This window comes from Eublepharis macularius, chromosome 10 (genome assembly GCF_028583425.1).
Source record: "Eublepharis macularius isolate TG4126 chromosome 10, MPM_Emac_v1.0, whole genome shotgun sequence".
Taxonomy (NCBI): domain Eukaryota; kingdom Metazoa; phylum Chordata; class Lepidosauria; order Squamata; family Eublepharidae; genus Eublepharis; species Eublepharis macularius.
In genome coordinates, this window is record NC_072799.1 from 11,042,649 (window position 1) to 11,066,596 (window position 23,948).

At 45.9% G+C, this 23,948-nt stretch overlaps 1 protein-coding gene across 2 annotated transcripts in view; it reads right to left on the minus strand.

The window, feature by feature from the left end:
* The window catches only part of SLC4A4 (solute carrier family 4 member 4), a 257,837-nt gene that overhangs the window by 65,757 nt on the left and 168,132 nt on the right, over positions 1–23,948 (minus strand). For both annotated transcript variants that reach the window (XM_054989973.1, XM_054989972.1), the window contains exons 8-10: positions 8,929–9,086; positions 1,704–1,791; positions 93–247 (exon numbers count right to left, since the gene is read on the minus strand). In XM_054989973.1, coding sequence (XP_054845948.1) covers positions 93–247; positions 1,704–1,791; positions 8,929–9,086 — 401 coding nt within the window. The remainder of the gene's footprint in view (positions 1–92; positions 248–1,703; positions 1,792–8,928; positions 9,087–23,948) is intronic.

The following is a 23,948-nucleotide window of genomic DNA, read 5'->3' on the forward strand; positions in this document are numbered from 1 at the left end:
ACGGACAAGCATTCCATGACAATACTGCCTTACGGCTATGAGGTGGTACCAACCTAAAAGGAATAAATGGATACAACGTAAAACTCTGTTACCTTTTGTCAGAGGATGGGAGGGACTTGGGGGGCTCTATCCTGATGGCCGGGTCCCACTCCCCCGGGGGAAGGACAATCACTTCATCCAGGAACTCATCGATTCCAGCGATCAAGTCCTGCCGGTCTTTGGCTTTGTAGGCAATGTCGTGGAACACCTGAAAAGGCAGGGGGAGAAATAAAAGAGAGGCCTCCATTCAGAAAAGCCATGTCTGGAAACTGAGACGTAGCCTTTAACCTATAAAGTCACCCCTGATTCCTCCATCACAGGTCCTCAGATCATCCAGGTGATACCATCAGTATATGAAGCCTGGAGGCCACACACAGCCTGAACAGAATTCTTCACGTCTGTTGCAGAATCCTCAGGTTTGTTTAGCAAACTGTAGTTTTTCTAAATTTCATATTTCTTGAGATTGCTAGACGCAATAGATCTTCTGGACTCAGTATGAAGGAAGCCTGAGCAGAGCGCGGGGAATTTCCAGGGAAGAAACGGTATCTAAAAGGTTACACCCAAGTCTTTCTCTGCCTGCTGCTTTCCTTTCCATCAAGTTCTCCTGCAAGCTGTTACTCTCCAAAAAGGCTCTGCTCTAGGAACCTTCCCTATAGAAAATAATCTCTGTATTTTGAAGGAGTGGGGGATATGCAAGCTGGGGAAAGATTCAAAACTTAGCTGCTAGAATCCATTTGGTTTTAAGGCTGATTATTTTTTACATGTTAGGTAAAATGCATTTTATTGTAATTTTATTTATATGCATGTAATTATATTTGTATCCACGTATTTTTTTTTAATGAAAGGTTTTGGATTGTGTAGGCCTATGGCCATATACAATAAATTCAATACTGATACTGATTCAAAACTTCCCTCCGACTCCTCCAGCGTCTGACAGCAACCTGGATACGAAGACACAGGACTGCCACCATCATACATAATGCCACCTTCAGAGAAGGTGGGTTGGCCTCAGTTCCTTCTCGTGTATACTCTCAGTCAGGGGTCATTTCATAGAAAAAGAGCTGGAGGAACTCATTAGCAAAGCTCATTAGCATATGCCACGCCCCCAGACATCACCAGAAGTGTGTCATTAGCATAACTGATTTGCATATGCCACACCCCCTAACATCACCTATCCTGGCTGTTTAGGACCCAATCCTGGCCATTCAGGGCCAAAACCGGGCCCAAAATGGCAAAAAGGGGCTGAAAATTGGCAAAAGGGGCCCAAAATGGTCAGGATCAGGCCGCTGCTGAGCGGGAGAGTGATCCACCACCTGTCAGAGGCCCGATCTGGGCGGTTTCAGCTCCAATCCAGGCCAAAACAGGCCCCAAATGGCCGAGAGTCAGGTGGGCGGGGCCACCTGACATGGGACCTCTTTGAGGAACTGCCAGAACTGCATTCCTGCGCGTTCCTCCTCGAAATGAGCCCTGCTCTCAGTAACACACCTAGATATGCTGCAATATAACATGTGGAACCATCTTCAAAATCCTTGTCCAGGAACCTCGCCCAAACCCCCTGTGTACTGATGCATTCCTGGATGCTTGCTAAGATTCTGCAGCCATGGAGAGAAAATACGTGACAACAATACTGTATAGCATTCCTCGCGAGACGGCAGGGTGCATACCTCGTCGGACATCAAAGTGGCAATGGAGCGGCCAATCTCGTGGTACGATTTAGCTTTGCCTTTGGGACCCAGCAAAATGAAGAGAAACCTGATCCCCAATGCGGGAAGAGGAAGAGAAAAAAGATATGGTTGTTATTCAGGATATTAAAGGGGGCGGGGGAGAGTGATTGTTCAGTTTAATTTGGACCTTCCAGCTGCAATGAAGCAAGTAAAGTCATCACATTTGAATCACTGGAATTAAAAACAAAAAAGAAAAGGAAAAAGCGTCTTATATCATTAACTTAGAAAGATATAAACACTCACTTGCTGGGTTCATAACAACAAATTATGCAGAGTAATTTATTTTTTTAAGGACAGAGTGAGTCACAATTCCCACAGAGGTACAGCAAAAGTCCTAATGGGCCTGATATAGCATAGATAAGCGATCTCGTTTATTTCAGGAGGAGAAAGAGGAAGCATGTGGTTAATGGAGCTCCTCGCTGAAATCTGCATGAATAAAACACAGCTCGGACTGCACAAGCCTTATAGTTTCTCATCAGCTCAATCAGGTTAAGCAGTTGCACCCTATCTCCCCACCAACCCCTCTTCTAGAGCAAAACCTCTCCCCTCGGTGTAGCCAAGTCTAACAGCGATATCTGCAGGTGCATTAACTGCAGTTAGAACAATCCGAAGTTTGATACGGGCTTAGGCTATATGGTTCCTGCAAAGATCATTGAACTAATGTATGAGAAGGACTTTGGGAAAAAGCACTAAAGAAGAACTGTTAGGTAGGTTCCTAACATTTGGTTCCATCAGCAGGTGTGCGCTCGAGAGAGAAATATACGCACAGCAGCCTGCTATGTAAGAGCAAGAAATCACTTCCTCAGCTGGGTCGAATGAATAGTAATAGAAAGGAAAGGAACTCACTTCCTGAATGGGTCTCTTTATGGCAAGAAGGCCTGTTTGATACCAGTTTTTCTTGAAACAGTCATGAATAACCCTCCTGGGGACACAAGGAGGGCTGCACGTCCCCCAGTGGGGGAATGGAGTCCCCCAGCTCCCAGAATCTGCCTCCCCACCACCACTCACCTAGCCAGGGGAGGGGGGGAGAACGGGCCCTGGAGGCAAAACCCTGCAGGCCAGTGTGCAGCGGGTGGGCTCCCGTCGACCGCAATGACATCACTTCCGGAAGTGATGTCATTGTGCCAGGCAGTAGGCATACTCCCACACTTCACAGATCACGTCCACAGTGAGTGCTAGGTTTCTCCTCTCCGCCAGGAGGGCGAGCACCTTATTTTGTACCACCTGTTTCAAACAGCACAAATGATATCACAGCCATTAAGTTACATTAGCCACTACTGTTTCCACTATAGGTTAAAAGAGATTTGCCTAGATTTCCTAATTGCTCCTAAAGCTTGGTATAAGATTAAAGAGAACCTCCCCTCATTCTACCTCATCAGTTCTCAGCAACTAAGAAGGTCAGCTCTGGTTCGTACATGGCCACTAAGGTTGCTACCCAGAGGCAGGCAATGCCAAACCATCTCTGAACGTCTCCTCCCTTGAAAACTCTCCGGGGTTGCCGTAAGTTTTATAAGCTGTTTGCATCTCCATATCAGAAGGAGCTGTTTGCATCTACACCCTCCCCTCTCCTCCTCTATATCTGACCAGTTTCTTTTTGCCCTCCATGCATCTGATGAAGAGAACTGTGATTCTCAAAAGCTTATGCTACAATAAAATTGGTTAGTCTTAAAGGTGCTACTGGACTCTTTTTGATTTTCATAAGTTGACTGTGACTCGACTGCAAAAAAAGTTTTAAACCCTCTCAATACCAGCACCAGCAGGCTACAACAGAGACGGCCTCTTTGCCCCGTTGTTGGCCCTCCAGAGTAACCAGTTGGCCGCTGTGTGAGACAGGATGCCGGACTAAATGGACCTTTGATCCAGCAGGACGCTTCTAATGTTCTTATTACTCCAACCACTGGAGACTCATGGCTATTGGGGTTAATCTCGATTTCATCTCTCGCTCCAACTTCGTAGCACTTTTACCGAATAAATGTGCGTTTGTGTGTCTTTTATTGCTTTGCTAAACCTGTAATTGTGGAATTCTGCACTAACGGCCTCAATGATATACCTGAAAAGCTGCTGCGAGGCAGGAAGGCAGACTAGAAAGGTTAAAAGTTAACTAAGCCGCTAAAAAGAAAGCTCCAAACAAAGGACAGAAGGGGGAAATGTCAGAAAAGGTTGGTTTTAAAAGCAAATAAAAATCTAACCGAAGCCATCGCGACGGAGGCCCGAACAAACAGCTGTCTGCTGAGAAGCTGCAGCCAAATCAGCGCCGGCACCTCTGGGACTTCCTTGATTGGATTTCTCAGGATGCAGCTGCTGGAAATGGCTCATCTCCACTCACCAAACAGCGCTAATGAGTTTCCCTACTCTGATTAGCACTGGTGGCTCGGTGTCGGAGAACACCAGGCGCTCAGTGGATAAGAATATTTCTCCCGCGCACAGAAAAAGGCCTCTGGGGTGGTTCGGGGAGGTTGCTGACTCCTCACCATCCAGCCCCTCTCGTGGTGCCTGCTGTTAAGCACAGGGACTCCTTCTGCCGAGTCCAAATGGTCATTTCAGGTTAAGAAGCCAGGATCACTGAAAAAGTTGCGGCAGTTTGTGGTTTCCCAGCTAAAAAAACGGTTACTGCCACAAACCGACCCTGCAGGTGTTTCAGGTAAAAGGAAGGCTTTCTCCATCCTGGAGAGCTAAGCCTCTTTGCATTGTTCAGCCCTAGATTGCATGAATTAAGGGATTAGGTGTGTGTGAAACTGTTGCCAGATCTGCACTGATTTGGGCTGGGAGTTCAGGAGCACGGGGGCTCAATATGGATTAAGACTGCAGAGAGGAGGGAGAGCGATCTTCAGCCTCCCCCTCCCGCCCACAGCTGTTTTTCCAACCCGAAAGGGACCACTGTTTGACCCACTGGGGAAACTTACATATACACATAAGTTTCCCTTGGGAACATTTCAGGATGGGAAAATAGTGCAGAAGGGAATGCTAAAGCCTCTTCCTCCCTGCGCGCTGTGGTCCCGATCTGAATTAAATTTTAAAATCAGCAGAAGCTCCAGACACAGACCTCCCAGCGTACATCAGATCCTGTCAAACCAGACATGCCCTGGGAATGCTGCACTCAGAGCTCCCAGAGATTTTTAAAATTTAGGATCAAGCTAGACGTGCAGGTTTTTAAAGATTTGAGTCTGGGTTCCCCGCAGCCATGCAGCAGCTGTGGGGAATGGCTGTTTAAAAATAAAGGAAAGCCCAAACAGTCTCAGAACATCACGGGAGGAGGAAGGGCTTCTGCCTTCTCCGCCAAGCTGTTTCCCCATGGGGAGACTTCTCCCGTTTTTACTGCTCCGTGTGCATAAAATACTCCACATGGTGCAGCAAAAACAGAGATCCCTTCCTCTCGCCAGTTTGGAATAGGGCTTGAGGGGGGAGGCAGGAGCCCGTCCTACCCCCATGGTGGCATTCCGAGGCCATTTGGGCTCTCCTTTACTTTTTAACAGCCATTCCCCACAGCTGCTGTGTGGCTGCAGGAAATCCAAGTTGGGCTTGGGGAATCCAGACTCTAAAAACCTGCATGTCTAGCTTTACTCTTAGACAGGAGTCGGTCCTGATCTGGAAACAACGTAATGTAGAATTAGGCCCTGAGCAGTTGATGTACTTAACCCCAGCAGCTCCTGCTCGTGATCAGCAGAACTTTTCTCAGCTAGATTTTACACCATGCGTGCGCTGCTGCCCAACTCGGCAGCCCTACTGGGGACAGGGAAACTTGTTGCATGGTAAGGTCTGATCGCACATTTTTTAATTGCTAGATCTTAGACACCCTGAGGAGACACAGAGGTGGGACTGTGGTTTGGGCAGCAGTCGCACCACTCCCCTAGCATCTCGTTCCATCCTGAGAAACGGCTACTGAAATTCCACAAGGATATACCTGAACATGGATCTTAAACCTAGAACCACCTTGGAAAACCTAAAACAACTTTAGAAAACAACTAATCCATCTCTTTTTCCACCACCAAGGCCTTGGACTCGTCTACAAAGTCAAGTAAGGGCCCCATTCCCCCAGTGGGGGCAGTGAATTCCCTGCTCTCCTTGCCACTCAGAGGAATGGCAGGGGAAAAATAAAAAAGTAGCATTGCATCTCTTCCAATTAAAAAATGGAAAGGACATGGAGTAGCTCTAGGAATCACCAGAAACTCTATGGTTTCACAGGCAATTCCTAGAGCTATCCATGTCACATCCTTCTTTTTACCAGAAGTGACATGATGCCACATCCTGCATCGTGGACCTCCTGTCTCCCTGCTCACAGCTCTCCAAAATTCAAATGGAGTAGCCATGCCACTCTGCTTGCAAAGCCAAAGCCAAAAGGAAAGACATTGTCCTATGGAGACTAAGGCCATTTCCACACACGTTGAATAATGCACTTTCAATGCACTTTCCTTTGGAAGTGGATTTTTTGTTCCACACATGGAAAATCAGTTTCAAATGTTCACTAAAGAGTATTGAAAGTGGATTATCCAACGTGTGTGGAAGCAGTCTTACAGTCTTTAGAGAACCACAAGAGTCTATTAATATCTCTACTGTTACGATTGTTTTGTTTGTTGCAGGTTTAAAGTAAGTGTTAATGGTTAATTGTATAGATACTGGCAAATTTGTATCAATCTTTGGTTTTAATTTGAGTATGTTTTTGTCTTGTTTGATGATAGTTGTTAATGTTAATGTTAATAAAATTATTATTAAAAAAAGAGAACCACAAGAGTCCATTTCAGTTTCTCCCTTTCTTCCCACGATCCTCACTGGTTCCTACCCCCAAGATTTCTTTCCCCCCAACACTGCCCACTCTCCTCTAGTAAAAGATTTGAACACAATATTTCAAATTCTGAAGATAAAGCAAATCCAATCCACTCTCCAATTACCTAGCTGATTCCAAACCCAAAGTTTGAATGCAGGGATTGTAATTACTGAGAAAATACACACTCCACCCCTCACTGCCACCCTCCCCCCCCCGCCAAAAAAACCCATATATAAATATGTTTATAGTGCAAGCCTGGTATGAAAGATTAGTCACATGCCTGAAATTAAATTACTGGAGTTTTATTTTTATACTGACCAGATGGGTACCTATTACTGCCACATCAAATGTGTGTTTATGCATATTAATGTTACATTAAACACTACATCATCTATACAAAACAGAAACGATCAGGTTCCAGGGAACGTGCTGGAGGGGAAGGGCAATTTGTCCTACATTCGTGTGCGGATTGGGATCCACAGACTTTCTTTGGATGCAACCAAGGAAAGCTCGGGTGTGCCTAGTGGGACGTTTCGACTGTCTTTCCTCCTCTCAGTGTTAGTCTGTCATTGCAAAATATTAAAGAGTCCAGTCGCACCTTCAAGACTAACCAACTTTATAGTAGCATAAGCTTTCGAGAACCACAGCTCTCTTCATCAGATGCATCTGACAAAGAGAGCTGTAGTTCTTGAAAGCTTATGCTACTATGAAGTTGGTTAGTCTTAAAGGTGCTACTGGACTCTTTACTCAGTTTCAAAAGAAGTCTACCATGCTGCACGGGGGAACCTGTGCTAGAGAAGTCCGAGTCCAGTGTTTCCATGGTTACATGGATCTAGTTGGTGCCCTTTTGGATTCAGGCCAAGGCCTGGGAAGCTGCAAGACCTTATACAAATTAAATTGTTATTATTTGCATAAATGATCACACACATATACGTGATGGGAAGAAGCTGGCGCAAAAGAGCATGCACCTGGCACAGAATGCAAATTAACAGTCAGTTAAGGCTTGACTAAACATTTCCCTTTTAACCAATCATTTAATTAATTGCTTTAAAAGAAACGTGTTGCTTATCCATCGTTCTGAATGTATGAATTAATTTTTTGAATGAACTCAAATACAGCAGACTTGTGTTATATTCTCCCCTTCTTCAAAGGGAAATTACAATTTTAGATTGCTGAATTTGAGTTCATTGACAAATTCAGAAAAATGGACACACACACCCCTCCCGGGTGAACAGGAATACAGGATTCTTATCTCACTACAGATGCTAATTTTCTGCATTTCCTCCCCTGCTGTAATTAACTGCATTGCACCTTTGCGTCCCCCCTTCTTTGCAACTCCCCTCCCATCTTCTGCGTGGGATATAACGCTTCAGAGATCTCCATTCCTACTTCTATCTGAGAAAGATAGCTTGATTCTCAAAAGCTTATTCGTTTTATTTGTTTATTTATTTAATTCTATTTATATTCCGCCCTCCCTGCATCAGCAGGCTCAGAGCGGATTACAATTTATACAATAGTATAAAATACGTATAACTTTAAAACCAATAAAGCTCCTTAAATATTTAAAAACACACAACAAAACACACAGCAGCAGATTTTAAGGACATACAGCAGCAGATTTCTCCAGCGACCACCACCTAACCACCTCCAGAAGTATTTGGCAAAGGCTAGGTGGTAGATACCCATTGTAGGGGCGCAGCTTCCTCTAGGTGGCTGGCAGGGAAGCCCAGGGGCGTCAACCATAAGCCTGGCGGAACAGCTCTGTCTTGCAGGCCCGGTGGAAGGATCGCAAATCCGCCCGGGCCCTGATCTTTTTAGACAGAATGTTCCACCAGGTTGGAGCCAGGACCAAAAAGGCCCTAGCTCTGGTCAATGCTAGGTGGGCCTCCCTGGGGCCAGGGACCAGTAGCAACTGTTTGTCACTAGATCAAAGCGTCCTCCGGGGCTCCTATAGGCTTACACCCTTGAAAATCTTGTTGCTCTTTAAGGTGTTTCTAGACTCGAATCTTGCTTTTCTACTGCAGACCAACACAGCTACCCTGAAACTCCTCTTGCACCGTTTTATCCTCACAACAACTCTATGAGGGAGGTTAGGCTGAAAGTATGTGACTGGCCCAAGCTTCCACGGCAGAGCAGGGACTTGAACCTGAGTCGCCCTAATCCAAAATTCTGACCACTGTGCCACACTGGCTCCCTGCTTCCATTGAAACAAAAATCCGCTATGGCACTTGGCATCAATTCATTGTCATTGTTACAATAACCCCTAAAGACATTTTCCGAAACTTTCGGCAGAAAACCATGAGGATTTTGTCAGTCGTGTAGTTATTTTCAGTTCAAATCAAATCTGTCCCTTCTTTTTTAATGTATGAATGGTAAAAGCGATACCTTTTAGTCATCTCTTACCGGGTAGGTACAGGAACTTCCGTTAGAGCACCGAGCATAACAGCTTGCTGTAGCCGAACAAAGGCAATGAAAGGGTTTTCCAAGAAATCGACCTCTCCAACCAGTACGTTGGAGGCCTCAGCGTCCCGCGGTAACTTCTTCATGAACTTATTCTTCAGCTGCACAAAAGAAGGAAATCCAATTGTCCTGTTAGGCCAATTACCCCAAATAAAGTTTGACATCTGGATGTGAGACGCAAGATAGGTATGATCTCTTTCATTGGGCTGACCTGTTGGCTATACAGAAAACGTGCACATTCTTGCAGTCAACAGAAAATTGGCCAGATGAAGAAGCGCTGGATTGGCCGTTCAGATCACACTTAGCGCCTTATACTATTCATCAGTCTGTCTTTCCCCCCAAAAGGAGGATCCAATTGGAATCTGAGCCTCTGAAAGAAGTAGTCCAATCTGTACACTGTCCCCAGGCTTTGCTACCATATTCCCATTCCCTTCCACTCTTAGTAGGGCTGTGCTAACAGCAGAGTGGATGGACCCTATGTCCATTGCAAAAGTAGCAAAATCGGGCCGTTCCCAGACTATGTAGGGCTCCATATATAACAAAGGGATTCCTGTGTAGGTGCAATATTACTACATCTGGATACAGCCCAGCAGTGACAAAGGGTAGCTCTAGGTATCCCTGGAAACTCTATGGTTTCTGACTTTAGGATGTGAGACCCAAGATACATATGGTAACTTTTACTGGGCTGACCTGTTAGCTTTACAGAAGCTCTAATGTTTTACCACAGAGCTTCTGGAGATTCCTAGACCTACGCTTTGTTACTTCCGGGTTAAAACTGGCAAGGTTTTTTCTTCCCACTGCTGCTCAAGGCTTACCAGTAGGAGGCCTGATAAGCCTACTCCGTATGCAGGAACATGGTAATTTGTAAATTAGCCAAAAGTGGGCGTGGCAGCCTGATGAGGACTGAATAGGCTCCATATTCGGAATATTAAAGCAGCTGAGAGTCAGGTAAAGGAAATGGAGGGAGGGAAAGTTATTCTGTTCAGGTTCCTGAAAGCTTATAGAATCTTGAAGGAGGATATTTGGTGTGTAGGAGGAACCTCCTAATTTTCTTCCCTTCATATATCATCATCATCATCATCATCATCATCATCATCATCATCATCATCATCATCATCATCATCATCATCATCATCATCTCACCCTCCCCACAAGCAGGCTGAGGGTAGGTTACAACAGAAGATAAAATATACAAGATAAAATCACAATAAATTAACACAGCTTCTAATAAAACACCTGCTCACCGTATAAAAACCATGTAACATTTGCCGGAGGCAGAGGTGCGGCTTAACCATGCGTGGTCGCTCATATATGGGGGGTAGATGGTCAATACCCCCTACAGACATAGAGGTGGCCGGGAGAGAGGCTCATTTGGTGGAAACCCTGATAATTCTATGTAAGCCCCCAAGACAGTATGATCTTACTTTGATATTCCCTTTTGTCGGTCGTTTCCTTTGCTTTCTACACAAGACTCTGCACCCTGTCCACACTGGCTCCTTGTGGCTTGCACAGCAGCCAAGAACAACAGTTGGATCAGTGCAAACTTTCCTAACCACACAGTCTCGAATGCCATTGTGGGTACAGGATTCCTCCCAAGTGTGGGCTTCTTTTTTTGTTTTCTTTGAAGACTTTGCCCCCAATTTCCCTTTAGCACTTGCACGGCCAATTAGGACAGAAAGGTCCTCCTATGCAGACATCTTGAAAAAAATCAATTGAGTATTTATTTACACCAGAGTAATGCTATCAGATTACTCAAATGCCCATTTAGAAAAGACGTGCAGTCCCTAGAGGGTAGGAGAGCATGTCACAAAACCAATACGGCACACACCATACCTCATGCTAACACCAACACATGTTTGCAATATGTACAATGCATCTGGGACTGGATTTACATCTCATGTGAAAAGCCACAAAACCTGAAGATGCTGCAACAGCCGTACATCTGCCTACACTTTTCAATGGGCTCACACAACTGTGAACATACACACTGCCGCAGAATTGTGGACACTGCAGTATTTCTAACCAGCACTTGAGCTGTAGTTGAGATTTGATTTAAATGCATAATTGGGGAAGGAGGCAAGCATCCGCGAAACGAGATACAGCCTTGCCGTTCCTAGATAGAGCGTGGGTGGAAATTTTAACTTCAGCCTGCCTTGATGAATTGATTTCAGATGTTTCAAGGAGAGAAAAGTTTCCACAACTTGTTCTATAAAAAAGTTGTACAGATGGAAGGATAATCTGACTGTAATTATTCATCCTGTCCATGGCGCTCAAGACACTGTTATAAATACAGCATTCTGCGTATCCCTAGCGGATAAGTTATGAACCTACTGCTGCAGGGGGAAGTGCAATGAATTTGCACAAATGTTGTGGACTCCAAGAATATCATGAGCTGTCTTTCCTCCCACTACTAGAATAGATCACCTTTCTCCCTAAGTAAGGTTGCCAACCTCCAGGTAGGCCTGCAGATCTCCAGGAATTCCAACTTATCTCCAGATTACAGATCGGTTCCCCTGGAGAAAACGGTTGCTTTGGAGGGGGGACTCTGTGGCATTACACCCTGCTGAGGTCCCTCCACAACCCCCCAAGGTTCCTCTCCCAAATCTTCAGGAATCCTAATCCAGAGCTGGCAAACCTATCACTAAGAGATCCCACAGGCCTAGCTACAGAAACAATTCAATTAGACAACCTCATGTTCTATGTATCCTACTGCTTTGAGCTTCCCTCCAATACCAAACAGTATCTATCTGTCAAGCAGAGAAAGACAGCTAAAGTGTGTTCCAAAGAAGGATCCTCCGTGAGAAAATTACTAGCGGCACGCCAGTTTCCTTGATATCGCAGCCAATGAACAGCTTCAGGGGAACATTTGGCGTGTTCTGGGGTGCAGTCTCGATTCACAAGGGGCAACGCTGAGGCTCAGCAGGACTGGTTAGTAACCCCACATGAATAATGTGCACACTCTGGGCGCTCTTAAATGCATCCTGGAAAGAAAAATAAGCAAAAAAAGGATTCCCTGAAAGTTAATTTGAAAACTACTTATTCTGGGAGCAGTAAACAAGACATGGTTAAACCAGAAGCTAGGTACATCTTTATTGCTCTAGATTTATTCGTAGACAAGCAGTAAATTCATGATGATTTTTGCATCCTTGCTTGAGGGAGCAAGTTACAGAACAAAGAGAGAAAGAGGGCAATAAAACTAAAACTCTAACAGGAAGATCTACAATAAACTTCTCAAATGTCCCGCTGTCCTCATACTGGAGGGGGAACTACGACTCCCATGAGTACCAATTGTTAAAGGGACAGTACATATTTATGACTACACAGATACAGAGGTTTTCTAAGCTGCGGTTACAGTACCCCACTGGTGTCACATACCCGGAAATGCAGCATAGAGTCTTGCCAGTTATTTGTGTGGCTCCTGCCTTTCTAATGCCTTATACTCTATGTTATGAATGCTGCAACTTTGCCAGAAAAAAGGAGCAAGATGTGTTCTCTGTGTTACATATTGCGATCCTAAAAAACTAAAATACCACCAGCAGAAGAAAAACTAATTGCTACCTACAGAAGCCAGGAAAAGTGCTTGAAAATAAGTGAGCCTTCACCCAGGGGACATCAGTTTCTGCCCCCCAGTAATTCCCAGCTCTCCAACGTTTCGCTTGGTTTCCAAAGCAGACTCTCTCTTTCTCAGAGCCTTGCCTCTTCATTTGAACCTCTGCTGCACTGGATCCTATCATCTCCTCCTACGTTCTGGTGGTGGTGGAGAGTGCCATCAAGTCATAGCTGGTGGGGTTTTCATAGCAAGAGACTAACAGAGGTGGTTTGCCACTGCCTATCTCTTCAACCTTTGTCTTCATTGGAGGGCTGTGTGTGTGTGTGTGGTGCCCTCAAGTCATAACTGACTTATGGCGACCCTTTGGGAGGTTTTCATGGCAAGAGACTACCAGAGTTGGTTTGCCATTGCCTACCTCTACAACCCTGGTCTGCGTTGGAGGTCTCCCATCCAATTACTAACCAAGGCCGACCCTGCTTAGCTTCTGAGATCGGATGAGATCAGGCTCACCTGGGCTATCACATCCAATTACTAACCAACCCTGCTTAGCTTTTAAGATCTAACAAGATCAGGCTTGGCTAGACCATCCAGGTCAGGACTTCCTCCTACTTTCTACTTGAGACTAAACTGTTTCCTTCTTTCTTTTATCCCTCTCCATGCTGTCCCCAGGTGACCCTTTTCCACTGAAGAAGCTCTAGTTAAAATCAAAGTGCTCATAATTCACAGACAAATTCTCTACTCCTGATAAACCTGCACATCCAGCCTTGAGGTAGAGAAAGATGTGTTTTTCTCCCTTTCTCACAATACAAGAACTCGTGGGCACTCTATGAAATTATTGAGCAGTCAGGTTAGAACAGATAGAAGAAAATACTACTTTACACAAAGGGTGATAAACACATGGAATTCGTTGCCACAGGAGGTGGTGGCAGCTACAAGCATTGCCAGCTTCAAGAGGGGACTGGACAAATATATGGAGCAGAGGTCCATCAGTGGCTATTAGCCACAGGAGATAGATGGTATTCTCTTTGTGGGGAGGTGGTGCTCTGTTGTCTTGGTGCTGGAAGGAAGGCAGTGGGAGGGCTTCTGGTGTCCTGGCCTCACTGACAGTCCTTTAGATGGCACTGGATTTCTAGCCACTGTGTGTGACAGAATGTTGGACTGGAGGGGCCACTGGCCTGATCCAACATGGCTTTGCTTATGTTCTTATGCTTATGTTAGTTCCTCTGGCAAGTCCTCTTAAGATGTTTTACCAATGGCTTCCAAACATTAACGGAACAGAGCTCCTTAGCTTCCTGTCAAACATCTCTGCTGTCTCTTTCCCTTCAGGAGAGATCTGTGACTCTCAAAAGCTTGCACTATCATACCAAGAAAGGCTGGCTCAATGTGCACTTACTGAAAATTTTGGAAACGTACCCCTTGCCCAAATGTGCACAAAAGACTTCTGGATGAAGATGTATAAAAGCAAAACAGGTCTAAGGCTGGTCAGTGCTTGGATGGAAAAGTGTCAATATGTAATTTTAAAAACAGAAATAATGAGAGATGAAGAATGATGTGAAAGCTACCAAGTCCAGACAGCTGCGATCCAGTATATACATACCAACATAAGCAGGCAACAGTGAAAATAAGGTGAAGGAACTAGTACTCCAACACACTTGGGGCAGGCAAGGAATTTCAAAGGAAATGGGGATTCTGGGCTGAAACGCTCTACGTAATGACCTGCATGGGTAATACTAAAGAGTATGCAATATGTACGCTAAAATCAGATTGGTTTTCTGCATGCTGCTAAGAACACTGAGTCAGCTGAGAGGGAGAGAAATTTTCCAGCACTGCCTCTGGGAGATTTTGAGGGTGATGCCTGGGGAGGGCAGAGTTTGGAAAGGATGTGGCGTGATTTCTGGGTGATGCTCTAGTCATTTCCCTGTTTCTATAATAAAGACCACAGAAACATGGAGAAACTCCTAGAGTGTCACTATGAAGGCCATTTTCTTGCCATTGTTTCTCCCACTCCTCAGTTTCTTAAGGGCTCTTCCTTCAAGGAGCCCAGGGAAGTGATATACACTGATCTTCTCCGTACCATTGTTATTTTAATCCTATCCTCCAAGGAATTAAGGTTGGCTTATACGGTCTGCTCATGCGCCCCATTTTCTCCGTCCACAACACCTCTGTGAGGATGGCTAGGTTAAGAGAGAACAACTGGGCAGGGTTGCCAGGTCCAGGCTGGGAAATTCCTGGAGATTTGGGGGGTGGGGCCTGGAGAGGGAGAGGTTTGGGGAGGGGAGGGGCCTCAGAATGGTATAATGCCATAGAGTCCACCATCCAAAGCAGCCATTTTCTCCCGGGGAACCGATTTCTGTCAGTTGTAATTCTGGGAGATCTCCAGCCACCACCTGGAGGCTGGCAACCCTACAACTGGGCCAAGGACGCCCAGCGAGCGACGTGGCAGAGTTGGGATTTGAACCCACTCCCCGCCCCAGTCCCAGCTCTATATGTTAACCACTACTCCACAAGCACAAATCCGTAAGCGTGGGCACAAAGAGACCTTGCGTTGGTCCCTCTGCATTCTACATCTCAGGTCTAAAAAATGGCCTGTGTTTATTTATATCCATTAGGCCTCCAATTGCACAGTGTGTTACATTTTCATTTACACTGAATTTTAGAGGCTGGGATATTTATGTCAGGTGGGATAGCGCGACATTTAGCATCTCGAATAAGACACCCTTTCCACTTTTACTGTTCCAGGCTTTAGGATGCAGAGGACTAGAAGAGGGAAATAAAAGCGTATCTGTGGGTACCTGAAACCCCAGAGGAAGGACATCTCAGGGTCCTCCTGTCCCTTGCTAGTTTGTGTGTCAGCATGAGCACCGGGAAGTCGTTGGCAAAGCTCAGGAAGGGCGCCTGAGGTCATGACACTGTTAACAAATGAAGTGCTAAGCTTTTAAGTCAGGGCTACTAGCTGCGCATCTCCAAATCACAGCAGAGTGGCCGCCGCATTACAGCATAGCAGGATTAGACAACCAAGCCCAGGGGAGAGGCCTGGGTTGCAGGAATTGTTATCACCCGTAGCAAGGCTTCCCTGAGCGCTCCGGGGCTGTGGCTCCACGCAAGCGGCGGCTCTCCACTGAAAAGGGCACTGTAGGAGCAGGGCTGGAAAAATCCTTAGCAGCATAGATTCCTGGGAATGAGATGCAGGTCCGAGGAATCTGGAAAACGTTGAATGGGGCTATGACTTTTTTTTTAAAAAAAAAACAATTCTTAATGCTGACTGCTCATGCCCTGCTGCAAATTAAGAAAAAAAAAATTTTTGTTTTGCGTCTAGGAATTTAACTGTTTTTTCCTCTGTTCTGTGTTTGGTACTTTCAACGGTTCTTTTCTGAGATTGCAGCTAGAATGCTGGATGCCAAATCTATCGTTCGTTAATGTGCTTTAAAGCACCAGATGCCACTATAACAGAAGCAAAAGACAAATCCCTGTTCCAAGCAGCCACCAATCTAAATGTAGAGGCTGTGGGTCAGGGAAGTAAAAGGCAGGAGGGAGAATGGTAAGAAGCGATGAATGTGAGGCGATGTGGTTACACTCGCTCAGGCATTGTCCGGGTGAAGAAGAAGGGCTGAGATGTAAATCGATCTATCCTTCCTCCAAGAAACTGAGAGCAATATACAAGGTTCCCCTTCCTCATTTTATACTACTTCTACTAATAATAATAATAACAACAACAACAGAGAGCCAGTTTGGTGCAGTGGTTAAGAACGCGGAACTCTAATCTGGAGAACCAGGTGTGATTCTCCACTCCTCCGCCTGAAGTCCCCTAGGTGACCTTGGGTCAGTCACAGCTTCTCAGAGCTCTCTCAGCCCCACCCACCTCACAGGGTGATTGTTGTTGTGGGGATAATGATAACATACTTTGTAAACCACCCTGAGTGTATGTTAAGTCATACTGAAGGGTGGTATATAAATCGAATGTTGTTGTTGTTATAATTTGATTTATATACCGCCCTTCAGGATAACTTAACACCCATTCAGAGTGGTTTTACACCCATTCAGAGTGGGTACTGTGTCTGGGGAGTGTCTCCTAGATTCTACAGTACTAAACTCTATGGTATACCATAGAGTCCACCCTCTGAAGCTGCAATTTCCTCCAGGGAAAGTAATCTCTGCAGCATGAATATCAGTTGTCATTACAGGAGAACTCCAGGCCCGAACTGGAGGTTGGTAACCCTTTGCAACAATAATATAATAATAATATTTGATTTATATACCACCCTTCAGGATGACTTAACACCCACTCAGAGCGGTTTACAAAGTATGTCATTATTATCCCCACAACAAAACACCCTGTGAGGTGGGTGGGGCTGAGAGAGCTCTGAGAAAGCTGTGACTGACCCAAGGTCACCCAGCTGGCTTCAAGCAGAGGAGTGGGGAATCAAACCCAGTTCTCCAGATTAGAGTCCTGCACTCTTAACTACTACACCAAACTGGAGTGGGGGGATATAGACCTGGATCTCTCTAGTCCAACTCTCCAACCGATGGTTCCCAAAGACCTGATTGGAAGAAAAAAACATTTTAAGGAAGAAAGGAAGCTGTCAGCTGCTTTAGGAGCAATGTGTGAATCCTGAAATTCAGCCTCCCCAAACGACTGCCTGAAATCTGTACCATAGCTTCACTTCGAACAGGCGGAAGACTTGACCCATTATGCAAAAGGAGAGCCCTTTCTGCCAGGGCACCATTGGGTGAATCCAGGCTCTTCCAGCAACTGGAAAAGGTTAAAAAATCGCAGACTTCAGAAAGAAGCAAGGGAGCTTTAGAACAATCCATCAATGGTCTGAGCTCCCAGCTACAGGAAGTCCTGGACATCTCGCTGAAAGGCCAAGCATGCCAATTTCTTCTTAAACTTTAGAATGAGATTTGGCAATTTCAAAAAAGGCTGCTTTCCTGTTGATATGGAAACACAAGAGCCGGGGACAAATAAGAAGGGGGTTTTGTGTGCATCATCCATTCAGCGATCCAGCTGGCCACGCTCACCGAGACACATTCTGCATCTCAAGCATGTGCTTTGAAAGCGGCACCTATTTCTCTTCCGCGTGTTCTAACGGCCACACAAACGTCAATGCATATTTTCTGCTATTTCCATACGGCCCTGCATAAAAACTGACCGAGGGGTTCGCTCAGCAACTTTGCATTTGGAAACATTTTGTGAACCTTCCTGGATTTTAAACGCTGGCTGTTGAGGATGAAGAACGGTCCTTGAGATTCATCCTCTGTGGGGGGGTGCCAAGGACTTTTCAACAAAGCACAGAGAACGGAGAGATTTCTGCCAAGTCCTGGGAACGCCGACATTGTTAGGGCAGGGAGAGTGCCTAAAAGACCTGCTTCCTGTCGAGTGTCCACTTAATCCTCGCACAGAAGGACTTTTCTGAAGAACCAGGATAGGGTTCATGAAAGATACCATTCAAGGTCTTTTAGGTGGGAGAAATTGAGGTCTGCTTCTATTTTCAAACAATGAGAGAGGAAAGTCAAAGAGCTCCTTAAGTATGCACATTCCAAATTCCATTTTCTCTAATATATATACTCAGCAAAAGGCTTCCAAAGTCATCCCCTCCTTCGAAAGGCTCTGCGTAAAGCTTGCGGAGGAATATACACAAGGAAACTGAAACAGAAATATTACAACATTTTTCTGGCCTGTACTGTCTTTCGCAATACTGCCTACTCGCAATGGCTTTGCAGCCTTCGAGTCATTTGCACACGTGCGAAGTTATTCTGGTGCAAAGCCAAAACCTTAACTCTCCTTCTCAATAGTTTTAGGTGGGTTGCCGTGTTGGTCTGCAGTAGAACAGCAGGATTTGAGTCCAGGGGCACCTTAGAGCCCAACAAGATTTTCAGAGTGCAAATTTTCGAGACTCAAACACACGTCTGAAGAAGGAAGCTCTTGCTCTCGAAAGCTTGCACCCTGAAAATCTTGTTGGTCTCTAAGGTGCCATTAGACACAAATCCTATTCTCCATCTCAAGTGAGCACTGGCACAGGTCAGAAATGTCCAGGAACAAGGATATCTCCAGATTCCATTTCAGTTGCTTCCGGGTGATTGGGCATAATGTTCTATAATGTTTCCGAAATGAAACAGCCTCTGGAGTCTTCCGGATGACAGTAATTTTTACAATTAGCATAGCTCTTTGCTTCTGTTCCGACAAATTAAGGATTTTATTATTAGACAGTAATTTGGCCAGCCAACTGAAATAGCAAAGAGGCTCATTTGTTGATCGCTATCTGCATTTCATGCCTGGCGAATCTGCAACAGCCATTTCCTCTGTTCAGCACACTTTGCAAGGGGGATTTAGTAAGAAAGAGGCCCGCCAGCCAAACCCACATGGAAATCCTAAGCAGAGTCAAACCCTTTTAAGTTTATTGAAGATAAGGGAATCAGGTGAACGTAATTCTGCTTATAAATGCACTGAAAAGTATATATTTTTAAAAAGATCTCTGGTTTCTGACTCATATGTTGCCACCGCAGTTCTAGACGGTATGACAACACCAGATGAGAACATTTGCTACAAAGTGTAGTAAGTGCAAAGCAAGGTGAAATTGGCAGTTCTATTTTCAGGGAACCTGAGAAAAAAGAAGCGAGCAGGATTGGAACGAAAAGCACAGAAATTAGGGCAGGCAGAGTATCAGATGGCAGTTGCCCCAGAGAAGGAACACAGAAGTCCAGATTGGGTTGATAGTCCCCCTCTGGGGGCGGGGAATCCCCCACTCCCCGTCCCCGCTTGCCTGGCCAGCAAGGGGGGAACACACCTCCCAGGACATGATCCGCATGCCACAGCAGCCCAATTTGGGCCCAAAGTGGGCCACTGCGGAACACGGGACTAATTCCTGTGCTCCACAGCAGCCTGATATGGCCCAAATCTGGCCTGAATCTGCTCGAATCCAGCCTGAATCGGGCCACTGCGGAGCACAGCAGCATACCTGCACTCTGCAGCAGCCTGATTTGGCCCCCTGCAGAGCACAGGAGCACTCCCAGGGCAGTACATGGCCTGTACAATGACGTCACTCCCAGGGCCGGCGCCAGAGTTTCTGGCGCCTGCGGCTACGAGCACGCGCACTGCGCGCGCACACACCTCAGACTGCGTGATGACGTCACGTCATCACACCGCGCGAGATGGATGGGGTAGCGTGCAGAAGCTTCTCCGTGCTCTGCACGCCGCCCCAGCAGCTGCTCGCAGCTTCTGCGCCCGGCTGGGGCATGTGGGGGCAGAGGAGCGCACAGCAGAGCTGGCATGGCTGGCTGCAGCAGCAGCTGCAGCCGGCCAGCCCCATGCAGCTGCCGCTGCCACGCGCCCCAGCTGGGCGCAGAAACCCCAAGCAGCTGCTGGGCGGCGCATGAAGGCTGCTCTGCATGCTACCCCAGCAGCGGCTCGCGGCTTCTGCGCCCGGCCGGGGCATGTGAGAGCGGAGGAACGCGCAAGCCAGCCCCATGCCGCCGCTGCCACCACGCATCCCAGCTGGGCGCAGAAGCTGCGAGCCGCTGCTCGGGCGGCGCACCGAGGCTGCGCCCAGCTGGGGCGTGCAGCGGCGATGGCGGCGGCAGCACAGGGCTGGCTGGCTGGCTGGCTACAGCAGTAGCTGCAGCCCAGTCATGCCAGCTTCGCTGCGCGTGCCTCAGCCCCCGACACCCCCTCCGGCGCCCCTCCAGTTCCCTCGCGCCCGAGGCCACCGCCTACCTGGCCTCCATGGGCGCGCCGGCCCTCCACACTGGCTGGGATTGCATGCATGGGAACAGCTAAAGGTAGGTATCGGGCCTCCCATCACTCAGCCAGGCGATACAGGGACCTGGCTACCTACCCTAGGTCCAGCGACTGATCAAAGGACACTCAAGCAGTCCGTGCTACCCATCTGCTAGTTGGCTTTTCGTTTGGTTACAGTTTAAACCTACAGAAGAAAATTGGTTGGCAAGCAGAAGCTCAAGTATCACAGGCCAGCAGACCAAAGCAGCTTCCTGCCCCACTATGTCCCAACGTGAATTTTAATCAAAACGTGTTAAAATATTTGTTCAGTTCCACTCATATGGAAAAGAGCAATCTTTTTAATGTTGTAGCAAACAGATATTCTAAAGTTTAATATGACATCCCTCTTTGGAAATGTGCATGTAACACGTGTTTTATATTATAAATGCACATACTGGTACCTGGGTATATGTGGAACTTCCATGTTCAGAGGCAGTCAACCTCTGAATGCTAGTTGCTGGGTAGCAACAGCAGGGTAAGACTTGGGTCTCTGCGCTTTTATGAGCCTTTTGAAGCTATCTGGTTGGCCCCTGTTGAAAACAGGTTGCTAGATTAGAAGAACCATACAGCTCTTGCTATGTTCTGAGCCCTTTCCACTTGGTTATGGAATCTGACCATGCAAGTAGGACAGTCAAGCTATCCAAGAACACTGGGCTGGCCAGTCTTTTTATTCTCAGACTCGTTGCCAGAAAAGCTAAAGACAGCAGATAAGGCCATTTAAAAGCAAATCTGGACAGCATACAACAGTGATCCCCAATATAGTACCCACTGATCTTTTTCCTGGCACCCGCTTGCTTCATCTCTAAAACATCTCTTCCGCACAGCAAAGAGACAATCCTGGATTTCCTCCACTTCACTGGAAAAGGAGGTATTTCAGAAGAGCCAAAGGGGCATCTACCACACCATACTGGCTGGGGAAGTCCTGTTCCCTCCCGCTGAGCACAAGGATTTTCCCTTTAGGGAAAACAGTAAAGCATCCAGTAGCAACTTTAAGACTAACCAACTTTATTGTAGCAGAAACTTTCGAGAACCACAGCTCTCTTCGTCAGATGCATCCTGCATCTAAGAGAACTGTGGTTCTTCAAAGTTTATACTACAATAAAGTTTGTTTGACTTGACTTAAAGTTGGTTAGTTTTAAAGGTGCTACTGGACTCTTTACTATTTTGCAACTACAGACTAACATGACTAATTCCTCTGGCCCTTTAGACAAGGCATCGGCGTGCTACATATCTACCATTGCCACTTTATGGCACTGTTCATTGGTAAAGTGCTTTATAATTGTGCAGTCCCTTTTCTTCGTGGCAGCCCGGCAAATCAGGTCCTTCTTATTAGCAGTCAGCCTTTAAAATTTACAATTACGTTTTTATAAAGGCGGCTAAGGCCCAAGATCACACAACGGGACTGGTTGGAGAGGAACCTAGCTCTAATTCCCAATCCAACAGCAAACACCAGCATATGGGAGGAACTCCATGTTAGTGGAGATAACATAGTTACAAAGAAGTCCCATTTTCCTTTGACACACAAAAAAATCATGAAAAGGAAGGTTTAATTCTACAAAGTCTTGAAGTTCTGAACTTGTGAGGCCTAAACGTTTGCATATGGGTAGTACCTCTTCCAACCTGAACAGAAGAGTAGCTTACTTTGCTTCTCCCAGGATTAAACATGTACAGAGTACACCACCAATCTACCATTATCGACTCCACATATTCCTCTCCTCCTAGTACCAAGATTCCTTTCTTTACTGGCGTTTTGCTGTTCCGAGTGGTAAAACTGTGTTCTCTTTGGTAACCAGCATTTGGGTTGCAAAACTGCTTAACTTCTTACACTGCCAGCTGCAGCAGCATAGCGGTCAAGTGGCTGGGCTGCCAATCAGCTCTCTGCTAGTTTGACTCCCACTACTGCTATGAACCTTGCAGGTGGCCTTGGGTAAGCTACTCCTTTCTGCTCCAGTTTTGAGCTGCTGTAGCACAGTGGCGAAGTGGTTGGGTTGAGAATCATCACTCTGTTGGTCTGAATCTCACTACTGTCCTTAGCTCAGCAGGTGGCCTTGGGTAAGCCCTCTCAGACCGAGCTCCCCAGCTGTATTGTGGGGATAACAATAACATTGACTTTGTTCACTGCCTTGAGTGGGACACTAATCTGCCTAGAAGAGTAGTATATACGCACAATTATTATTATAAGAGCTGCTGTAGCATAGTGGTGAAGTGGTTGGGTTGCAAATTAGCACTCTGGTGGTTTGACTCGCACTACTGCCATGAGCTCAGCACGTGGCCTTGGGTAAGCCACTCCTCTCGGCTCCAGCTCCAGCTCCCCAGCTGTATTGTGGGGATAATAATAACAGTAACCTTGTTCACCACTCTGAGTGAGACACTAATCTGTCTAGAAGAGTGGTATATAAGCACAGTTATTGTTGTTGTTGTTATTATTATTATTCACCCACCATCCAACCTGGTTCTCAGATAACAGGTGTTAGGAAACAGTTTCTCTGTCCTGAGACCCTGAAGAACAGCTGCCAATCAGAGACAATAGTTAACTAGATGAATTCATGGTCTGCCTTAGTATAAAGGGTCACAGAGACCTTTTAAAAAACATTTAGACCCCTTGATCAACATGATTCTAACCTGGGTCCTGCCTTTACCTTATACATTCCATTCCAAGAATAACAACTGAGCAACTTGAAAACTAAAAACTAGAAACCTAAGAATAAATTACCCAAAGATAGGACATCTTTTGTCTCTTTTTCAGGGTTCCAAAATATTTTCCAAGCATGTCCTTCCCATGTTAAAGAGGTCTTTGGGCTTTTACTAAATCATCTTTCTTTATTATCAGACCCAACTTCTTCTCATGCTACATCAGCAGTTTCCGAGCACAGCAACAGACCTTGAATAAAGTCCTAGCCAAAGGAAATTTCTGATTCTAGGAACAACTTATGTGGCAACCTTCTCTTTGATGCAGATGCTAAGCAGTTATCTTATCATGTACAGTCAATAAACTGCAATCAGTAAAGTCTATTTTTGGAGGAACATGATAACGAAGAAATTATACTGAACTTCTTAGTTTTTTTTTTAAAAAAGAGTTTGTTAAAGGTCAAAAGTTATTCAATCCTGTAGCCACTAGTGGCAGATGGAGCCCATTGGAGAAAAGGCCAATCCATTGTGGGCTGAGAAGTTTAGTGGGAGGTCAGAGTTCCTTGTCGGAATTTATGAAATCATTAAATTAAATTAATTTAAATTCATGGTATGAGATCTGAAAAAGGAGCATTTTCAGCCCAAAGTTTCCAGTTAACCTAAACTGGGGACTGGAGTGGAAACATGTTGAGTCCAGGAGACTTCACTTTCTACTGTTGAACACAGATGCAGAGGAGTTAGCCGTGTTAGTCTGTGGTAGCAAAATCAAAGAGTCCAGTAGCACCTTTAAGACTAACCAATTTTATTGTAGCATAAGCTTTCGAGAATCAAGTTCTCTTCGTCAGATGCCTGATACAGAGACTGGTCTGGGGTCTGGGGGAGCTCAGTGGCACCTGGCGTGGGCTTTCGGAAACCACAGATCTCTTTGTCAGATGCATCTGGCAGGGAGAGCTGTGGTTACCGAAGGCCCATACTGCATTGGAATTGGATGGTCTAGCTGTTTGGCTTCTA